The 19,532-nt window shown below is 47.1% G+C and overlaps 1 protein-coding gene across 8 annotated transcripts in view; it reads right to left on the reverse strand.

Annotated features, from left to right (window-relative positions):
• Nucleotides 1–19,532, reverse strand: part of EXOC6B (exocyst complex component 6B) — a 271,298-nt gene that overhangs the window by 57,453 nt on the left and 194,313 nt on the right. For all 8 annotated transcript variants that reach the window (XM_084517013.1, XM_084517010.1, XM_084517015.1 and 5 more), the window contains one exon: nucleotides 12,251–12,324. In XM_084517013.1, coding sequence (XP_084373139.1) covers nucleotides 12,251–12,324 — 74 coding nt within the window. The remainder of the gene's footprint in view (nucleotides 1–12,250; nucleotides 12,325–19,532) is intronic.

Consider the following 19,532-nt stretch of genomic DNA (forward strand, 5'->3'; position numbering starts at 1 on the left):
GCACATCCCCGAGGGAACTCCCTTCGGCAGGGCACGCCGGAGAGGCAGGATTTAACTGACTGAAGGAGAAGCCGGCTGGAGAGATGAATATGCATGAGCGCACGACCTGGAGAAGCGCTGCACTTGGTGAGGTTCGAAGCATGCAGTCACGCAGCTCGGATTGTTCGAAGGAGCAAGGGATTAGCCCGGAGAGCTGTGCGAAAACACCGGCAGCTGGCGATGGGTCTCCGCAGCAAAATCCTGCCTGGCACAGCCCAGCAGCACCTCGGAGGCAGACACGGTGCCTGAGAAGGTGTTCAGGCATCCAGAAATAACAGGCGCCAAGCGAACCGATCACGGCTAAATAAAATAAATGCTGTCTGAGGTTACATCCTTCCCCCTCCCCTTCCTCCACTTTCGGGATTTACCTGTCTGCAGGCGCAGACGGATGGGGTGGAAACCACCTCGCTCGTAACCCCCTGTGGGAAACAACCAGACGTGTCTGCTTTTCGGTGCACAGGAGACAGAGGTTCGAAACCGCTCTAATAAACATGTTTTTTTTCGACAAGAGCCACCCTGTGTGCATCGGAAGGGCCTCTTGTAGGAGGTGTCGTAGATACAAGACCCAAAAGGCACCACATCTTCCCACTGCATGGGAGTGGGAGGCAGGGGAGGAGGCTTCAGGGCTCTTCCATCGCTTAACCTCGGCAGAGCCAAGTGAGATCCTTGTTTCCTTGCTTTTCTGCGAGGCACAGCCGTTTCCAGAGGGAAAGTTCACTTCAGCTGGAGCCTCAGCAGCCCTTGGAGACGTGCTGTCCCCTCTCAGCGGAGAAAGGGGAAGCCCTGCGAGGTCCCTCCCAACAAAAGGGGGTTGTTAGAGGGCCAAACCTCTCATCTCGTGTGTAAAAAGTGATGCTCTAGGAACTGTTACAGCACACAGCCAACTCAGACTGCCCTGCAAAGCAGAAACTCCTCGGTGGGACATCTACAATGCCACGTACCAAGACGTGCTAAGCCTCTCACCCTCGTTTGCCCTCTTCTGCACCTCCTGGGCAGTCCTGAAAGTTCAAATGTTCTCCCTGGTCCCAAACGAACCTGTCCTCACTTCGTTCAGGCTTCATAGCTGTTCTTTAAAAAGTTTAGGTGTAAAATCTGTGCATGTGTTAGAGCGGTTTCACACTCGGGCTGCTCCTCCAAGCCCCGCAGCAGAGAGCTGCCACTCCTCTGGTGGCCAGGCCAATTCAATCTTTATCAATTAAAGGCCATTAGCCTAATTGCTCCCTTCCTCCCTGCACAACCAGCACGCCGAGCTCCCTCAGCACGCTGCTGGTCCCACAGACCGCCTGGGAGGTCACACGTTGTTGTTTTGGCTCTGTATTAAAACCAGGAAATAATAAGCGCACTTATTCTGATATTTCATGAAAATCACACGCCGGATTTCTAATGCTTGTTAAGCCTCCGGTGCTTCGGTGAAGTTTGTTTTGTTTCCAGGATTAAGTGTTCATTTTACTTAGGGGTAGGAATGCAAAGCTAGAAAGTCAGCCGAGGGTATGTCTGGTTTGTTCACTGGTGGTGTTTTTTTTTTAACATTGGGTGTGAAACGCAGCTTTTGGAGACCTTGTTCCCTCCTCCTGGCTCCCTGACATCGTGTGGGTACATTGCACAGGGACTGAAGCTGCATCAGCACACACACCTGGAACACAACCAGCTATGGGCTAGAACAAAACCCGCCTCGTCTTCCTCTCCTTCTGTTAGGTTTGTGAATTCCTAAATTCTGTTAAATTTGAGCCATTGCCTCAAAACTCGATTTTGTCACTCCAGCAGCCGTCGACATACGTCTAACAAACCATCCAGCAGCCACACAACCGAGGAGCTCAGGTCCCAAGCAGAGGCAGCTGATGCCATTTTCGGTGATGTGCCAATTCAGAGTAAGAGCACAAGATCCCCACTACCATTGGATCAACTTACCAGCACCAACCTGGGAAATAACCCAAGCAGACATCCAACAGCAACATCTCCTGCACTGTATTTACAAGCAGACATGCCCTGGGACCAACAGAAAGGACGGGCATGGAAAGGATTATTTCTCTCGTGGGACAGGGGGGGAGCTAATAGAAGAGTTGCAATAAATCATCCCAGGATGTTCCTTGCTGTATAGTGCCACCTTGCTGTCAATTCATCAATAAAGATGACAAATGCGGAGGGCTGATGGTTTCGCACAAGATGAGCTGTGGTAACTTCGAGTAACCGAGCTCCACGAGTGAACTGTTGGCTGAAACACGGCGTTAAAGCCAGCTTGAAGCCGAATCCTCAGATCCCAGCTGTGAGAGCAGCTGGAGGACACGGCTCCTCCTCGCTGGATGCTCCAGGGCTGGTGTCAGCCCTGCACCAGCTCTCTGCTGGAAGCTTGCAGAGGATGAATTCTCCATCCTCTGCCTTCTTTCCATCACCAGGCCCTCACACATCGGTCTCCTGCCTGTCCCCACAAACCTTATCTCATTTATTAACCTCTTAATCCAGGCGTGCAGCACCACTCAATACCTGCACTCCTTAAATCAAATGGGAAAATCAATGGGGGAGTCTGCCAGCAGAGTGCTTGGGACCGGCTGATTAGGAGGCAATTAACAGCTCATTCCTGCAGGATTAGGGAACCAACATCTCTTCAAACAATGGCTTTTGCAATTGTCATCTTAATGGATAAGGGCACCAGTGGGCTTGTGGTGCAAACTTTCCCCCTGTGCTCACCACAGCACCGATGGCTTTTGATTTGTGTTATTTCCAAAAGAGGCCAGCTCACTGGCAGTGAATTATTCCAGGAGCTAACGTTGCCTTGCTCTGAAACCACAGCCCAGCGACCCAGCTCGAGAGATCCCAAGGAGAAGAATTACACGGGTGCAAGGGGATCCTGTTTCCCTGTGCCACCCACCGAGACGCAGCCGATGCGCTGCGGGGACACCCAGCCGCCGAGCCAGGCTCCCAGCAGCAACAGGAGCACTCAGAAAAAAAAAAAAAAAGAAAAAAGAAGAAAAAAAAAGGGAAAATGAAAGAAAAAACCTGCACAAGGTGAGGCTAGGATGTCATGAAAGGCAGCCCAATAAAGGCTTCTTTATGGATGGCATTTCCATCCAGGCGGCACAGCCCTTCCTCTCCGGCTCAGGGGTGAGAGCTCGCGAGCACGCACCGATCGCCGGAGCGGATTCGGTTTCACAGGCAAGGATCTCGAGGTTAAGGGCACCCACCTCTAACCCTCTCCGTTCCCCATCAATCCCTACCTCAATCAGCAGGTTAAAGGTGACAGCGGGCCCTATAAGCCGAGCGGTGTCCGCTTCCCTGCTCGGATGGCTGCCTCCCAGCCTCCTGCAATTAGAGGGCACGGCAGGAGGAGACCCCTCCTCTTGCAGCTCCTTATGGCCCACAGCAGATGCCCAAAGCAACAGCAACCTGCTGCAGGGTTTGGGGCCATCAGCAGACAGGGCTGAGGGTGGCAGAGCCGAGGGAGGCAGATCTATAGTTGTGTTAGAGGAATAAAACCCAACCACGAGCTCCTGCTCTGGTGCAAAGTCCCCTTTGGCTGAGGTTTTTCGTGGAGTCCCATCTGAGTGGCTGCACTGTTTGCTAAAACAAAATAGACGTGAAAAGAAGAGAAAGGAATGGTGAGTGATCCCGTAATGTTTCACTGAGTTGTTCTCAGGATACAGGCTTGGAAAGAAAATGTAATTTCACTGCTAACATCAGCAGAGCCACGCAGCAGCACTGGGAGGACGGGAGAGCACAGAGACCAAACCTCAGCCGTGGGGGTGGCAGGAAAAGCCCACTCAACCCCGAGTAAACCCCAAAAGTCAACCCAGCACACCAACTAAGGTAAGGACGAGCAAGTCCTACCCCAGCACCCACTGATTTCAGCAGGAGCTGGACGTCCAAACCAGCCAGGTGTTCTGTTCACACGGCAGCCCGAGGAATTTCATACGCAACCAGGACCTATCAAAACGCATCCCCCTCCTTAAAAATTCGCATTTCCTCCTCTTCTTTCTTCTGCCTAGCCCAAGAATCTCGGCGTGAAAGAGGATTTGATTGCTTTTTGTTTGTTTTTGTTTTTATTGTTCCACTCCGCGAAGTGTCGACAGACCCCACAATTTCCATTGCCACGCAGCAACGAAAGAAAGCCAGGCAGTGCTTTCCGCGTAAGAGAAGTGCTAACAGAATATGTTTGCACTCTTGATTTTATGTTTGAAGGCTCTGGGGAGCATCCAGGCTCTTTAATTCCTCAGCATGCCAATACATCCTTCCTGGATCAAGAGTGATGGATTCTGACGGAGCTGGAGCAGCCGAACGGCCGAGGGATCTGTGTGATTTTAATATAATTGAACTACAAAAGGGTATGTTTAAAGTAACACTAAGACTAGCTGAAACTCACCAAAGCAAGAAAAATCAGAGTTAAGGCTCTAAATCCGCTCTGAGCTCATGCCTTTGTGCGTCTTTCCCTCTCCACATTCCCCCTCTGCAGAGCCCAGCGAGCAGCAGCCTGGATTTTCAGCACAAACGTTGAACCAGCCTTCCTTTGTGAGTCAGGCATTTAACACGGATTCAAAAATAAATGAATTACTTAATGTGCCCTTTTCAAATACTGCTGGGTTTTAGGCACTAAAAAAAAGAAAAAAAAAAACCATACCCTGAGCCTAACAAGCAAGAAAAACAGCGGTTTGGCCAAGCCACTGGAATGTCCTCCCCGGTCCTCTTGCAGCGGGTTAGCTGCAGCCCAGGGGATTCCCGCACAGTTCCCCTGCCCAAATATCCAGGTCTGAGCACATCTCCATGGCCACGCACACCGGGATGGACCAGAGTGGACAAAGAAATGCCTCTGTGTCACCTGTGATGGGTCCCCGTGTGGATCAGCCTTCCTGATGCCTGCTGGAGCTCTAGGAGGTAGCACCACAGCTTACGAACCGTCTCCTTTCTTCTTAGATGTGTCCTAACTGCACCGAGAGAGATTTTAATCAAGGTTACCAGAAAAGAGACAGCACTTTGCTCCCCAGGGTGCTAGCAGCAGAGGTTAAAGTGGATGGTGCTGAGAGCCAGGAAGAAGGATCACAGCACAGAGCGAGATTAAAGAAAAAAGGCCCATCGCGAAACATCTGCGGGGGTTTGTTTGTTAGCTTTTGGGTTTTTGAGTCATCCCATTCATCTTATCTTTCTGTTTCTTCACCTCTTCCAAGTTTCCTAGGGTAAGGGAGATATGAGGACAAGGAGGGATGGGCACAAACACCCCAACACCTTGACGAATGGAAATGGAAAGGGATTTGGAGTGCAAGCAGTGATACAGCAAGAGATGCCATGTGCTCATGTGAATTCCAAAATTTAGGGGCTGAAGCTATGGGCTCCTGGTTACACCTTGCCCACAGGTGAGACACGTTCTACATTCTCACCATAGCAGGTTTCTTTCATCTCTCAGGCTTCCAGACAACCTGAACTGAAGGACCTGGCCAGCTCCACCTTGCAGAGAGCATGCGACTCATACAAGACGAGTATGTTGAATTCACAAGGTTTTAAATGGGCCTTAATAAATCAGTGACTGCACGCAAACTGCTTCTTTCCACCGAGTGATTACAGCAAACATTTTCACAACCAAACAATTTCATTTCAAATACGGATTTGGGAAACAAACCCTGGCATTTCTTGAGAGATGAAGCTGGTGCGCAAGCCTTATTTTGTTAACAATATCATTTTATTACCCCATGCAGATAACTTTTGAGAGGAAACTCAGCATGATGCTGAAGCAGCCTGGGCAGCACTGAGGTCCACCATAAATTAACAGCAGGCTACAGTTTTGAAATTGGTTTCCACAGGCAATTTGGCATTCGGAAAAACCAGCCTAATTTGAGTCTGTGTAAGGAGAGAGGTGTGACAGAGGACGAAGGCGATGAGATCTCCACTTCTGAGAAGCTGATGTGGCTATGGCTGCTGGATGCCTCGAAAAGCATTTATCACAGCCATGGGTATTACTAAACAAAATACTATTTAATCAGCAACAGTGTGTTCGGCTCCAAGTCAGACGCATTTAGCCTGCCCCTTCTGGTCTCTCCCTCATCTGTTTAGGCTGAGCAGTTCGTCGTGTTTGCACAAGAACCAGCAAAATGGGCAGTTCTGAGTTGGCCTGTAGGCACTGCCGTAATGAACGTGATTAATAATGGTTGATGCATTATCTGCAGATACCAATCTGTGGAGGGAATTCGGAGAGGAGCAGCAAAAGTAATTAACAGCCTAGAGATATGATCTTAACAGCAAAAAACCTGTATTTAAGGGTAATGATAAAACTAGCTCGAACCCATCACCGACGGGTAATTAAGAATTAAGGCTGCAACTGGAACATGTGTCTTCACACCTCGTTTCCTTACTGCACAGGAACGAGATGACATTTGCAATGAAAGATTAATGGAACCCAACATCTCGCTTGACACCGCTGGGAAGGCAGCTCCAGGCAGGGCACACGCAGGATGGCTCCCGAGAGCCAGAAGAGAGCTGAGCTGGAGAGAACAGGGTGCTGAGGCCACGGAGCAAGGGTTAAATAATTAAAGCAAGTGCTATTAAGGAAGGACAAAATACGAGAGAGAGTACAGTTAAAAGGAGAGGAGAAAGTGTACGTTAAGTGAGCTGTAAAATGCAGATGTTTTCTTCTACCTGAGGGTTGGTAAAAGGGCTTTAGGCACTAAAGGTGACCAGAAACCAAAATGTAGAAGAGTGCTGCTCAGAAAATTAGGGTGTAAATCCCCCACGATGCAGTCCCCAACCAGAGCAGTGCGACGGGCGTTTGTGTGAACCAGGCAAGCGGCAAGGACAAAGACGGGCGAGGTAGTGGGCCAGGCGGTCGGCAGCCTCCAGAACGCTTTGGAGATGGAAAAAAAGCAATTGTCAAGGAAGCAGATTAGATGAAACCAGTGAGTCACCCCTTCATCTCTGCCTTGCTGCATCCAGCGATTAAAGCCGCAGCTACTCCGTCTGCAACTCCTCTTACGACAGAAACCCGCGCTTCAAAGCCGCAAGCGAGTACATGTGAAGGAGAGAGAGATGTTTCGCTTAATTGATCCTCCCTCTAATACGATTTCCAACTTCCATTGCATCTACCAGCAAAACAAATGGGGAAAGCTCAGCCAAACCAGTTTGACACCTAACGAACTCCTCTCCACACCACTGCACTCTCGTGGGACCGGCAGTCCCTATCTCGGCAGGCTCGGGGCTGGCTCCGAGGTTCACCCAATGTCTTGCTCTTCAGCTATCTCCTTAGACTTCACAGGGCAGGAAAACCACATCTAATTGCAAAATATAAAAATAAGTTTTTTTAAAAAAAAAACAACAACAACAACAACAACAAAACAACAAAACAACCCAGGGTTTCCTGCCTAATGGGAACAAACCCGCATGCTGGCCTGGGTGCTGCCTTGAAACTCTTGGAGAGACTGTCTCCATCCTCCTACCATTAAAAGAGTAGAGAGGTGGCCAGAGCCTTGTAGTGTCATCCCAAGGCACATACTCATCTAGTCTTGGCCCTTCAGCCCAAATTTACAAGGGCTTTCCCTCAGCCACCGTGCTCGGGACTGGATGCTGAAGCCGTGGACCATGCAGGAGCAGAAGACAAAACTACACCTCCCTCAATACACACTCACCTTGAACAAGTCTGAGCTTCCAGCACCTTTAAATCAGCCAACAACCAAGTTAAACTGAGTCTTAAGAACCTCATTTATCATCTGATGGTTGAGGCTAAGCTAGATATCCACAAATACCAGCATTACTTTATCTCTCAATGCAACGTTCACTCTTGCAGTTCCTTAAAACCGAGTGCAGAACCAAGAAACCCAGATCTCGCCGTGGTCTCTCTCAAGCCTGAGCTATGCGGTGAATTCTCTGATGTCTAAGGGATGAGGTCACCCTGCAGCTTTCCTCCAATATCCTGGCTCATATTTTCACAGAAATTTCCAGGGGAGTTGTACCTTTGAAGTCCACCAACCAAATGTGGCCAAAGTGGGCCAGAAGACTGAGAAATCGCTGGGGGAAATTAAGACAGAACAAGTGCACATTTCGTAAGGCTCAACGTTCCTGCCTAACTTTTTATTTCACGTCTTCTCAACGAGAAAAAAACCCTCCAGTAACTATGAGAACAATGCGGAAAAGATTTGTGTGAGGGGAAGACAAATGGGGCACAGCACAGGGACAGAAGGGAATTCTGTTCTTGAGGGGAACGCTCTTTTATTAAGCATCTCTATCAGAGGAAAAATTAATGCATCAGACGGAGACCTCTCATTACGCAGCTGGCCGGCGTCCAACACAAACCCACAGTAACCACAACTGGCTTTCAAACACAGTAAAAAGAACACATAAAATGTTTGCTATTTGACAGGCGGTAAGCAGAACAGCTGTTCCACACCCGAAGATAGTGTTTGCCTATCTTACCTCACCGACGGCGCTTGAAAAGCTGATGCGCAAATTCGTAAGCACCGTCCAGTTACAACCAGCAAGCAAAACAGCGAAAACGATGGAGTAGAAGAGGGGAACCTCACGGCCCTCATCCCTCGCACACCCGGGAGCCTCCAGAAAGAAGGGCTCCTGGCTGCCCTTCTCCAAATCGCCCTTGATGCGGAAAGTTTGCACTTCCAGTGGAAATTCGACACACAGGATTTATAATCCGCTGGACAGACGGAGAGGCCTCCAGTAAGGAGCTCTAATCCAGCTAAGACATTCCCTCGCTAGAGCCCAGAAGTGAAATTCTTCGAGTGCTGGAGACAGATTTTCCTTGGCGGGCAGCCACGAGTGTCGATCTGGCTTCTAGGAGAGATCAGCATGGCTGAGGATTGCAGCGACTTCACAGACAAATATAAAACCTTCCTCTTCAACCATCTTGCTTATAATAAACCCATGAAAATGAAAAGCTAAAACACTTCCAGCTGGCCAGAAGCTGCGGAGAGCACAGTGAACTTATTGCATGTGCAGGCTCGGGCTGATCCGAAGTCCCCTGGAGCTCCTCAGTGGCACTGGGACCTGCAGCGGGATTTGGAGCCCAGCGCTCGAGTCACTTTTGAAAGCAAGATGCGGCCGAGCAGATTATCGAGGCGCCTTTCGTATTTTAGCAAGCTTATTTATGGAACCAAATTTATTTCAGATTTCCAACATACAGCAAGGAGCACATGTGAGCAAAGTTTGAACTTGAAGGGAAAAAGTAACTATTGCTTCCTTGCAAAGCCCTAAATGTTTGAGTAGCACCGTCAGACACTTGTTATAAAAGGGCTCTTACAAAGGGATTTGAGATGCAACTTGGTTTGCTTTATCACTTCATTAAAGGCATTTATGGATTGAGAATTGTCCCAGGATGGGAAGAAGAGTCACTTTTTAAATTACCGTCTGCTCAGAATTGTAATTTTGATTCTCTGGGCTTGACTCTTCTCCTCTTTACCACGCCGTGATGAGATTTCTCCCAACTTCCTCGAGCACACCGGGAGAATCAAGGTTTTCTTTGTGCAGAGGGATCTTACACTTGAATCTGCTGCACCGAGCAAGGAAGAAGTCTGGTGCTCCTAGACAACGACATTTTAATAAGTCTACTTCCCATTACACAGATCCGTATTTGAGAGCCAAAGCCAGTCGCTGCATTCTTCTACCATTTTACATTTTATTGTTCTAAGAATTAATTTAGGTTTTAAAGTAACTTAATCCCACAAGGCTTTGAATTTTTTCTCTTATCTAGAATTGCTTTTTAGCAGCTCAAGGTTGCCAGTACTGAAATACGCTGGGAAGGGAGGGGGAAATCTCTTTAATCTCCCTACTTTGTGCATTTTTTGCCCAGTCATTTTTTCCTCCCTCCAGAGCGAAGCTTGACTGCTTCTGCCTGCTCATGCAAAACCACACTAATTGACAGGACAGCTCCAAGGTAGGCATAAAGCTACCTGTAACATAAACCCAAAATTACTTTTAACCTTTTGAAAAGTCTGTCTGGATTTCAGGTTGGGAACACCCTCTCACCAGGCGTGCAGGAGTTCCTTCCCAGGCAAAGGAAAACAGCCAGAAACACAAACGCTTTCAGGTGGTAACTTTTCCCCGTCCATCACTTCATGTCAACACGGCGTTAACATTCAGTGGCTTGAACGAGAAAGAACGCCACGCCTAAAAAGAACAAATTAAAAGTAAATCAAAGAAAAAAAAAAAAAAGAAGACCCTTCTTTGCTCTACTTTCATCCATCCACCCTTCCAGCTCTCTCCAGCTCCCAGGCCGGGCAGCTGGAGCCTTGATCCGACAAGAAGTGCTATGGTGGTGGAAACGTTTGGCTTGTGACAGCCCCAGAGCAGCCAAGGGAACTTCACACAAAGTCTGAGGGCACATCATGAGTCACGGGATCAGGGCATCATCTCTTTCGTCTTTTAATGTGGTTGCTAACCTCAATAAACCAGTGATCAGTGGACTACTCTGCTCTGCTCGGTGCAACAAGATGTTGTCCATTTTCTGTGCAATATTTGCCATCCAGAGGAAGATCTAGGACTGCCTGTTCTCACCTGACACTCAACAGGCCAAAGCATTTCCCTTTTGTCCGTGCAACATTAAGAAAAGCCATTATTTTCGAATGCAAGGAAAAGGTGGGACTGCCTTCCAAAACAAAGAAGAAAATGTTCTGTACAAAGAACATTTGACAGAGGAGGACGAATTGTCGAGGGCTACTGTTCAGCCTTCTCCTCACTCACGCTGAATTCATTTGGCTGCGTTTTGCAGCTATGAACCATACAAACATTTCACATATCCCTGTCTCCTGCTAATGCACTGGCTCAGAGCAGCTGAACCTCACAGAGCATTTTTAAGGCATTTCATTCTTCAAAAAGCCACAGCTTTCCTCTTCAAAATCCCTGCATTCATGTCTTCGTGCTTGGAAAAGACCCAAAAAGCCTCCACATTTCCTTATACCCAGGAGGTTGCAAGTGCATTGCGTAGTGCAGTCAATAAAGTGCCAAGAAGCTAATGAAGATAAAAGTGTCAACACGTAGCGCTGATACCACACACCTTTTCCATGGAGCTGTTTTGACCATTCTGCAAAGAGATTTGGCAGCTGCTCACGGGTCCGAGTACACAAGGCGACCACTCGGCGTCTCGGCGTTATTAAACTTATTGCTGCTCTGCAGAAGTGTCATTGCATGACAGATTGCCCTGCACATCAATTGGATGCAGAGAAGTTCTCAAAACCCTTACGGGTTAAAAGCGGCTCCAGCATGAATCAGAGTCACAGTGGTAAGGAGATCATCGATACAAGGGATTATGCAGATTTAAGAAATACCCTCGGCACCCGAAAGTTTTCAGAATGCAAACTACGTCAACCCTGAAAACAAGAGGCACTGCATCATGATGGCAGGAGGGACAAAGCCAGGGGGGTTTAACAGACAAAAAAAGATTGTTTTAATAGGAGAGAAGCATCAGTCATTGAGTCTTACTTCATTCAGACTTTCTATCCAACCCATCCATCTTCGGTGCCAAGAGATGACAGGACCACCTCACTTTTTCCCCCCAGCCTAGTGTATCAATAATGCCCATTTCCACCCCTAACAAATGACTCGCTAGCATGGCCCCTTTCCCTCAACTGGCTTGCCAAGCCCTACGAATGCCTCAGTACCTGCTACGGTCAAGTTGGCTCTAATGGGGCCCCTGGAGAGGTGGGCACCGATGGGTGGAGCGCGGTCATCTTCTCCAACAGCCACTTTGTCATTGGGGACCATCTGCGAAGAGGGGACCGGGGCGGGGGAGCAGGGCCAAAGACAGACAGAAACGCGCCCCGGCGCACACCCTCCCCACACACAAACGGGAATGCAAATTCCTTCGCCCTCGCAAAACGCCCCTCCGGGCATTATCTGTGAACAAAAGTGCTCGAGGCAGGCGGTCTCTGCATCAGTGCTCTCTCTGTTTGCAACACCTGCTTCGCGTCGGCCGGCGGAGTCGCCGAGTTATCTTTTTGCCATGGCCGCAGAAGCCAACGGGGAGCACAATGGCCCCATCGGCCCGGGTCAGGCTTTCTTTCTGGCCCCATACCACCAGCCCTTTTCACCTCCACCATCTCCAGGACCCCGGAGCGCTGAACAAGGAGGTGGCTTCGAGCGCGGGGAGGCGGGGGAGCGCCTGGGAGGGGGGAAATATAGGTCTCTGGCGTAAATCACCAACGCCGTTTCCCCTCCTCTCCCTTTCCTTAAGACCTGATGGTCTTCAGTCACACATCTTAAAAGAAAAACAAAAAACAAAAACACAAAGACTTACTTGTCTCAAGTCGATGAAGGCCAACTGCAGCGTGTCCCCTTGGAACCCAGGCACTGGGCCGGATCTGGCAAACTCTGTGGGAAAGAAAAGAGGATAAAAAGCGCCTTTAACTAACCATGGACAGGGAGATTGGCAGACGGATGACAGGGAAGACAAGAGAGGCTGGGGGAGAGGAGGACCGCACTTCTAAGGAGTCATGTCTCCCTCCCTTCAGCTTCTTTGTTCGCCCTTCAAAATTCGTGTCATCAAAACACCATTAATTCCACCGTCCTGACAGCAAGGAAACTGTACTAATTCGACCTGAAATTTATTCCCATGAGCCGTACTGGGCTTCAGAGTATTTGTTTTGTGAATGGACAAACAACTCGCAGAGAAGAAAGGGGGGGATGGGGGTGGAAAAGTTTTTCCTCTCAACACAATAAAATCTTCAGCTGTGAAACTCTTTTCAGTTCCGAAAGCTATTTATATTTTAGGGCGCTGAAGGAATTTTCTAATTTCACGCCTGTCACCAGGCTCCATAAGCATTCATCAAAAAAATATGCCCAGCCGCATCATTAATTATTCGGCAGCAGATTATTTGCATTATCTGGTATGGGGTGCTATTGCCAGCATACAGTCACCCGAAATGGGAAGAATCGCGGCCATTATGCGGCATATTTATTTATTTTGGATGAAGACATCTGACAACTGAATAACATTGTCTTCTAAAGCAAAGAGAATATTTCCAAGGCCACATTTACCTCCTTCCAATGTAATCTGGCCAAAATTTCATACTTAAGTCATTTATTTGTCTTCTAATTCATTATTTAAACCAAGTCTAAAGCCACCAAGGGGGACTTTAACAAATACATGTTAGAGGACCTTAGTTCTTCCATGCCATTTAACAGCTTTTACTTGGTAGCACTCATGAAGCCAATGACTGCACATATTCAAGTGCGCCTTTTGAAGATGCGTCCAAGGTTGATTTTGCCCAACTTCACTTCGTTTTCACCCTCTTTAGCTACAGAAATAATGGCTTTATCTGTGCGCTCCATGCAACTTTTCATCACCAAGGGGACCTAATTTGTGAAGCCACAACTCAACATCATGAAAGACTCAAGAGGGAGTTTCCACCCTTGGCAGAGTTTTGCTGCTCCTGCAGACTCTGAAGATGTTGCATGCTGGAATGGAGAGTTTTCACGAGATGCAGCAGAGCGTGATGGCAGAAAAGAACAAGAGAAGGGAAATATATAACAACCTACGTATTTCTTCATTGCGTAACGTCAAAGTCTACTATTGCTCAACTATTCTGGTTTTCACCATACAGGAATCCTCCAAAGCCTCCAGAATTTCCGTAAAACTAAGGAATAAGGAAGGCACGGCAGTAAGAAAGGAGGATTTTCCCTTCTGTCTCCATGACTGCACAAAGGTACTAGTGGACATAGTTTGCCCTGTCCTTATACCCTAAGCCATTTCAAGCCATTTCTTGAATGCTTCTTTCAAAAGTTACCTCATTTTCAAGCAAACGACACAAAAGAAGGCAAAAAATCACTACAGACCTCTTTTTAAAGACCTCTTATAACAGCCCAGTCATATAAGCAGCCCCCACAGCTTTAACAAGAACAGAGCAATGAATTAGAAAGTTGGGATTCAGACCTGCTCCTTAACTGCCTTACTTTTGGAAATCGGAGAGGGGTTATTTGTTGGCCTGCTGGCTCCACCTTCCATTAAAATCTTGGGATGGAGAACATCCTTCAATACAGACAGCTGCAGGGGCACAGCAGCCACTTTTCAGACATTCACAGCTTTGCTTTTTAATGTGTGCAGATGCCAGAAGAGCTCCACGACTGAAACGATCACTCATCTTCGCAGCGATCACTCAAGTGACAACTGCTGCAGGACAATAAAACAGAAGACTGCTTCTCTTTGCGAAGTCAAAGCAAAGTTGTTTTGTTGCAAAATCTAAACGCTGGCTAACAAACATGGCTTTAGTCATTATTTGTATGCAGTGCTTCCATTAGAAACAGATAATAACAAAAAAAAATGGAAAAAGTATGTTAACATTTAGATTTTGAAAAGAAAAAGCAGGAATCAAAGCCAGGAGAACCCATCCACTGTTGTGTCTATGGACTTCTTGTCACTTTTGCAGGGGATGGGACCAGACATAGACAGGAGCTGCTCAGCTCCCAGCCGGTTTCACTGACCACTACTGCGATATTTAGGCTGCAAATAGTCCAAAGTGAATTCACAATTAACCCTCAAAAGCTGTTTTAATTAATTGTAACTGCATAGTTGTCTTACTATACATTTGCTACAGAACTGGAGTGTAGCTTGCCTGAACCAGCACACACACACGCAAGGCAGGGCTAACACAAGCTTCCTGAATCTGATCTGCAAGAGATAAATCATCTTTACACATTCGCTGTCTCATCTGGAAAAATTATCCCCACAGCCACATCAAGCCTAAAACACCCCCACGTTGAAAAAGCACGTACCTGAGAAGCTAAAAACTTGTAGATGTGTGAAATGGCCTTTGAGCTGCTCCTTGTGAGGTGAACCTGCCCCGGGCTGCTCCGAGCCACTGATGTCCCTATGTTGATGTACCAACGCGCTGCCTGAGCTGTTAGGTCCTACACTCTGAAGACGGGGTCACATCATGTTACTAATTATATTTTAAGCAACACTGGAAAAGAGCAACCCTGAAAGGCCTGCATTGAAAAGAACTTTCTATTTTAGATGGAAGGGTTTCACAGCTGCTAGGAATCTATTTAGAAGCACACATGGAGTTGTGAAATTTAAGATCTTCCCGAAAGCATGAATTTCAAATGCTCATGAGAAAAGGCCTGTGAAAGAGTCTTGAATGTTTTCACAAGACTCATGAATTTGTCACTATTGTCATCTGCTCACGGGCAATCCAAGACGGATTTGATCCCGAGCCGTGGCTGCTAGTCGGCAGCTCAGCCTCTGCTGTCTCCTGCTAAGCAACCTTTGGGGAGCAACACCAGGGGAGTTATGGAGTAATATTGCCCTTTAACACTGCACATTACGACAATGGTAGCACATTGAACACGCTCTTTATGGACCAACATTTGCTTGAACAGTAATTCCCATAAAAAGAATGGATTGGAGTCTCTGCGGTATTAACAACGCACTTGATACCCAAGAAGTGAAATGACATATGAGATCATATTCCTTGTATTACAGGAGAAATTAGATCAAGAATACGGCTTATGTGCTACAAGAAAGCTGCTACAGCAATTGACTGTAAGGAGCCAGAAGAGGAATGAATGCAATGCTTCACCCCATGGTTGTTACAAAAACAGCCGTACCTTCTGTAATCATAGGTCACATTTTACATACCAATGCCACAAACTTATTTTGGAAGGAGAAATGAACAATGTCTTAAAGAAAAAAAGAAACAAAGAGGAGAACAGAGCTTTAGAGGAAAGACACAGCCAGTTCTTCTTGGTTTTAATCTCTTCAACCAGATTTCAGGATAATTTTCTCAGAACAACCAAGCACAGTGCTGGCCTCGGTACTGTCGGATTCATTTATTGTACTTTCTCCACTACCGAGGCAAGTGGCAAACATTGCAAGCCACCTACAGTACAGCCCCTTGAGCAGAAAATTACAAGAGAATAGAGCAGATCAGTATGCGCCTGTTTGTACAAAGCATTTAGCCAGGCTAAAGGTTTGAGAGACTTGTGTTCAGGCCAAAAAAGTAATGTCTTTGCAAGGTCTACAGGCTTGGGCCACCCAGGGCAGGTCACAGAGGGACTCTAACCTCTCTTCCAAAACATTTCACCAATGAAAGAATCAAGGCACAGGAACCGTTAAGCCCTTTACAATGAACAAAGAATAAAGAGTTCAAACGCACACAAGAAAAAGAGACATCCACTGTAAATTAATTACACAGAATCGGAGGAATCTCTTTCTGTAAACTGTTCACGGCTATACGCATAGGGACAGGATCTTACACATATTGTGTGGTTAAAATACACACACCTGGCTAATTTATTCCTCAGAAGATCATTTTGAGGCAACATTTTCTTTAAATTACATGACACCACCAGAGTTTATGATGGCAGACCTTCAGGATCTAGGTTATAGCAGCTCCTCATGAGGGGAATCCGAAATATCCACTTGTGGTTGCATCTCTCAAGAACAAGTTTTTGTATTAGGTGAAACAACCACATCCATCTTCCCTGATGAATAACCTAGGTCTTAAAGCCATTGTCCTTAGACAAACTCTTGGAAGACCATCAACAAGGCAAACAACAGGACATCTTGCTCCTCACCCAGAGGCACAAAATGGCACCTTGAGGATACTCAAGCTGAAAAAAATGTTTCCATGGACTCTGGAGAAGCTCACAAGGCAAAAATGAAGGCAGTGATAGGTAGGAAATTGGTAAGAGGAGCAGAAGGAAGGTCATCCTGGCAGAAGTCATACTGTTCTCTGCACAACTTCTGCTGAGCTTGTATGAGCTATACCTCCACCCACACCATTCCCATACAGCCCTGCTTTGGTATTGTTCCCCATTAATAGCCACATTAGCAAAGCTCATCCAAAAGTCATCCAAAATATACTGAATAGCGTCAACTTACATAAAAAGACTCTATCACTGGCATTTGCTCCTCTGGTGGAACAACGACGGGCCTGGAGTTCCATCAGTGCCTAGAGAGGGCTGGTCCAGGAGCTCTGATGGGAGGAACATCCTCAGCACCAGAGAGAAACTCCTCGTTACTGGGTCACCAGATGTTTTCAAGAACAAAGATGGATATTTTCAGATGAAATTGTGTGAAATGTGCGCAATGAACGTTGGCATCTGCTAATCTATAGGACAGGTCTACAGAATCAAGCTACAGATCTACACAGCTTCCCAAACCCAAGACCCAAGGCGTGCAGTGGATGTTTCTTACCAGATGCGAAGTTCTGAGCTTCACTAAAGTACCAATACTAGGAAAAGTGGGCTGAGTACCGCTCACCTTTAGCTTATTTGAGCTGCAAAGGTTGACAAGTGCCAATAGGGTGGGTGTCTGTGCTGGGTGGGGAAGGGAAAGGGGGTGCAAAGCTTGGGGACAGTGTGGTTAAACAGTGAGCTGTGAAAACTGCCTCAACTAAAGCAATTGATATAGTTTGGTCTTGAAACCAAAGAAGTATTTTTACTGAATGTTAAGGGGAAAGTGGTAGAGGGGACAGCTGGTAAAAACGTCATCTGTCTTTGCTATAGCAGAACAAACCTGAAAACATCTGATCTAGTTCAGCCTGCAAGGAGATAAAATCCAGCTGCATTAAGTAAATGGGGTTTTGAACTCATTGTTAGTTTCTTTCCATAAATTTTAAACAATTCTAGTTTTTTTAAAGTCCAATGCACAGGCAGCCCCGCTGAGAGGCCCATTACATTTGCTCAAAAGAGAAGTGAAGGGTGGGGATTTGCAGGGATCCAGGTCATACCTTCAACATCTCCTTTAAATAGGTGTGGACAGAGGCATCCTCTCTTCCTAAAGTGAGTTGCAAAGGACTTTAATTATGGGAAAGTATCAGTAAGCATCCTTAAAAATGCTGAAGGAGACGAAGTGATGGATTATAGGACAGATGAACGGAGAACGTAAGGCAGAAATCGGGTGATGGTGAGAGATGGTGTAGGAAAGCAGAAGTCCCAGAGAAGTCCACTTCCCTCTGACAGCAAGCAGACTCCCAAGGTTTGCTCAAACCAGACGAGCAAACATCACTTGAGTACCGTGCTCAAGCAGGGAGCCTTGTCCAAACACCTCCCATCAGCAGCTAAGTGGAGAGATCTCAGCTGAGGAGTTTTGTGCTTCTCCCCCATGCACATTAATTCACCAGGGGTCACCTTCTAGGCCACCACGAGTACTTTGCAGCCTCTAAGAAAGGTCATCTGAGGGCAATGAAGAGAGCACTACCGGAATTAATTAATGGTGATGAGGTGGGGAAGGAGGAGATTTGCTCCTCCCGTCCTGCCAGGGAACCGGGCAGCTCGCAGGTACCGCCAGTACCTGGAAGGCCTGGAAAAGGCCCGGTCTGTGAGTTCCCAGGGATCGGTGGAGAAAACAAGGATGTTCCTTTGGAAACAAAGGTTGGAAACTCCTGGCTTAGAGGATATTGCCTTCAGGCTCTGCAGGACAGGTGGCAAACTAACCTGAAGAGAATAGTGCCGTGGAGATTTGTCTGCTGGTGGGATTGCCTCGAACCTCTCCATCTGTTCACTGCAACGTCCCCTTTTCTCCCCCAAAACACAAACTTGCTCAAGCTTTGGCTGGTGCGTTGTGGCAGGGCAGATCCCAGCGAGAATCCCCAAACTGGGGAATTTGTCCTCAGAAAAGCCGAGCTCACCTCTAGCCCCAGGCATGCCAATGCACGATATTTCGATATTTTCGGCCTAAAGAGGAGCAGGCAGCTCTTGTAACCCTGGCAGTGCTCGCCACGAGAGGACTGCCCACAGCATCGTGGGCAAACGCCGGAGCCCTGAACAAATACCGGGATTTCCGCGTGAGAAACTTTTTGGAGCCAGACAACGCAGCCAAAAATGAGGTGGTAAACAGCTGCGCTGGGACCCTTATAGGCACATTCTGGCGTGCTCTCGAGTTTGGTTCAGTATTCCTCAAACTGGCTGAGACATCTGGGCTTCTTCTTGACTACACCCATGAGTGGGCTGAACAAAAATTTGGAGTTTAATGAAATTTTAAATATAATTTTACGGCGCTTTTAATTTCTTATAAAGCAGCAGTTAAAAGGCTTTGGAGATTATGGAACTGCTTATTTTATGATCTAAGTATTGTAAAAACAATCTGCCTCAACCACCGCTGGAATTAGTTATATAGATGTGAAACACTTTTGTACAAGCGAGAGCAGCCGCCTTGCTATTTTTCCCCCTTTCTGTTGCAATCTCCAAATCTGGGTCGTTACGTTTGATTCCCACTACCTCTGAGTTTTGGGAGATGTGGAAAAAGAAACACCAGCACCAGGAGGTCCCCAAAAGAGCCGAGTATGGAACCGAGGTGAAGAGGCACGGAGCCATTACAAAAAGCACGGTTAAATCTTGGGTTATGGATGTTATACTGGAAGACAGCAAAGCCCTTTTAAAAAGGAAATTTCTATTCTGAAAAAAAAAGCATCCCCTCTTCTATGTACAAGTTTACAGAAATATCGGTGTTAGTTTTGTGTTTTGTTTTTTTTTTTCCTCCAGAGTTGCTTTTTTTTTCTCCCTCCTTTCAAGTTGGCTCGTTGGGCTGGAGCCAGAACTCGCTCCTAAATTGAGACATAATTAGACGTGTCCTACTG

The sequence above is a fragment of the Aythya ferina genome (assembly GCF_964211825.1).
Source record: "Aythya ferina genome assembly, chromosome: 4".
NCBI lineage: Eukaryota > Metazoa > Chordata > Aves > Anseriformes > Anatidae > Aythya > Aythya ferina.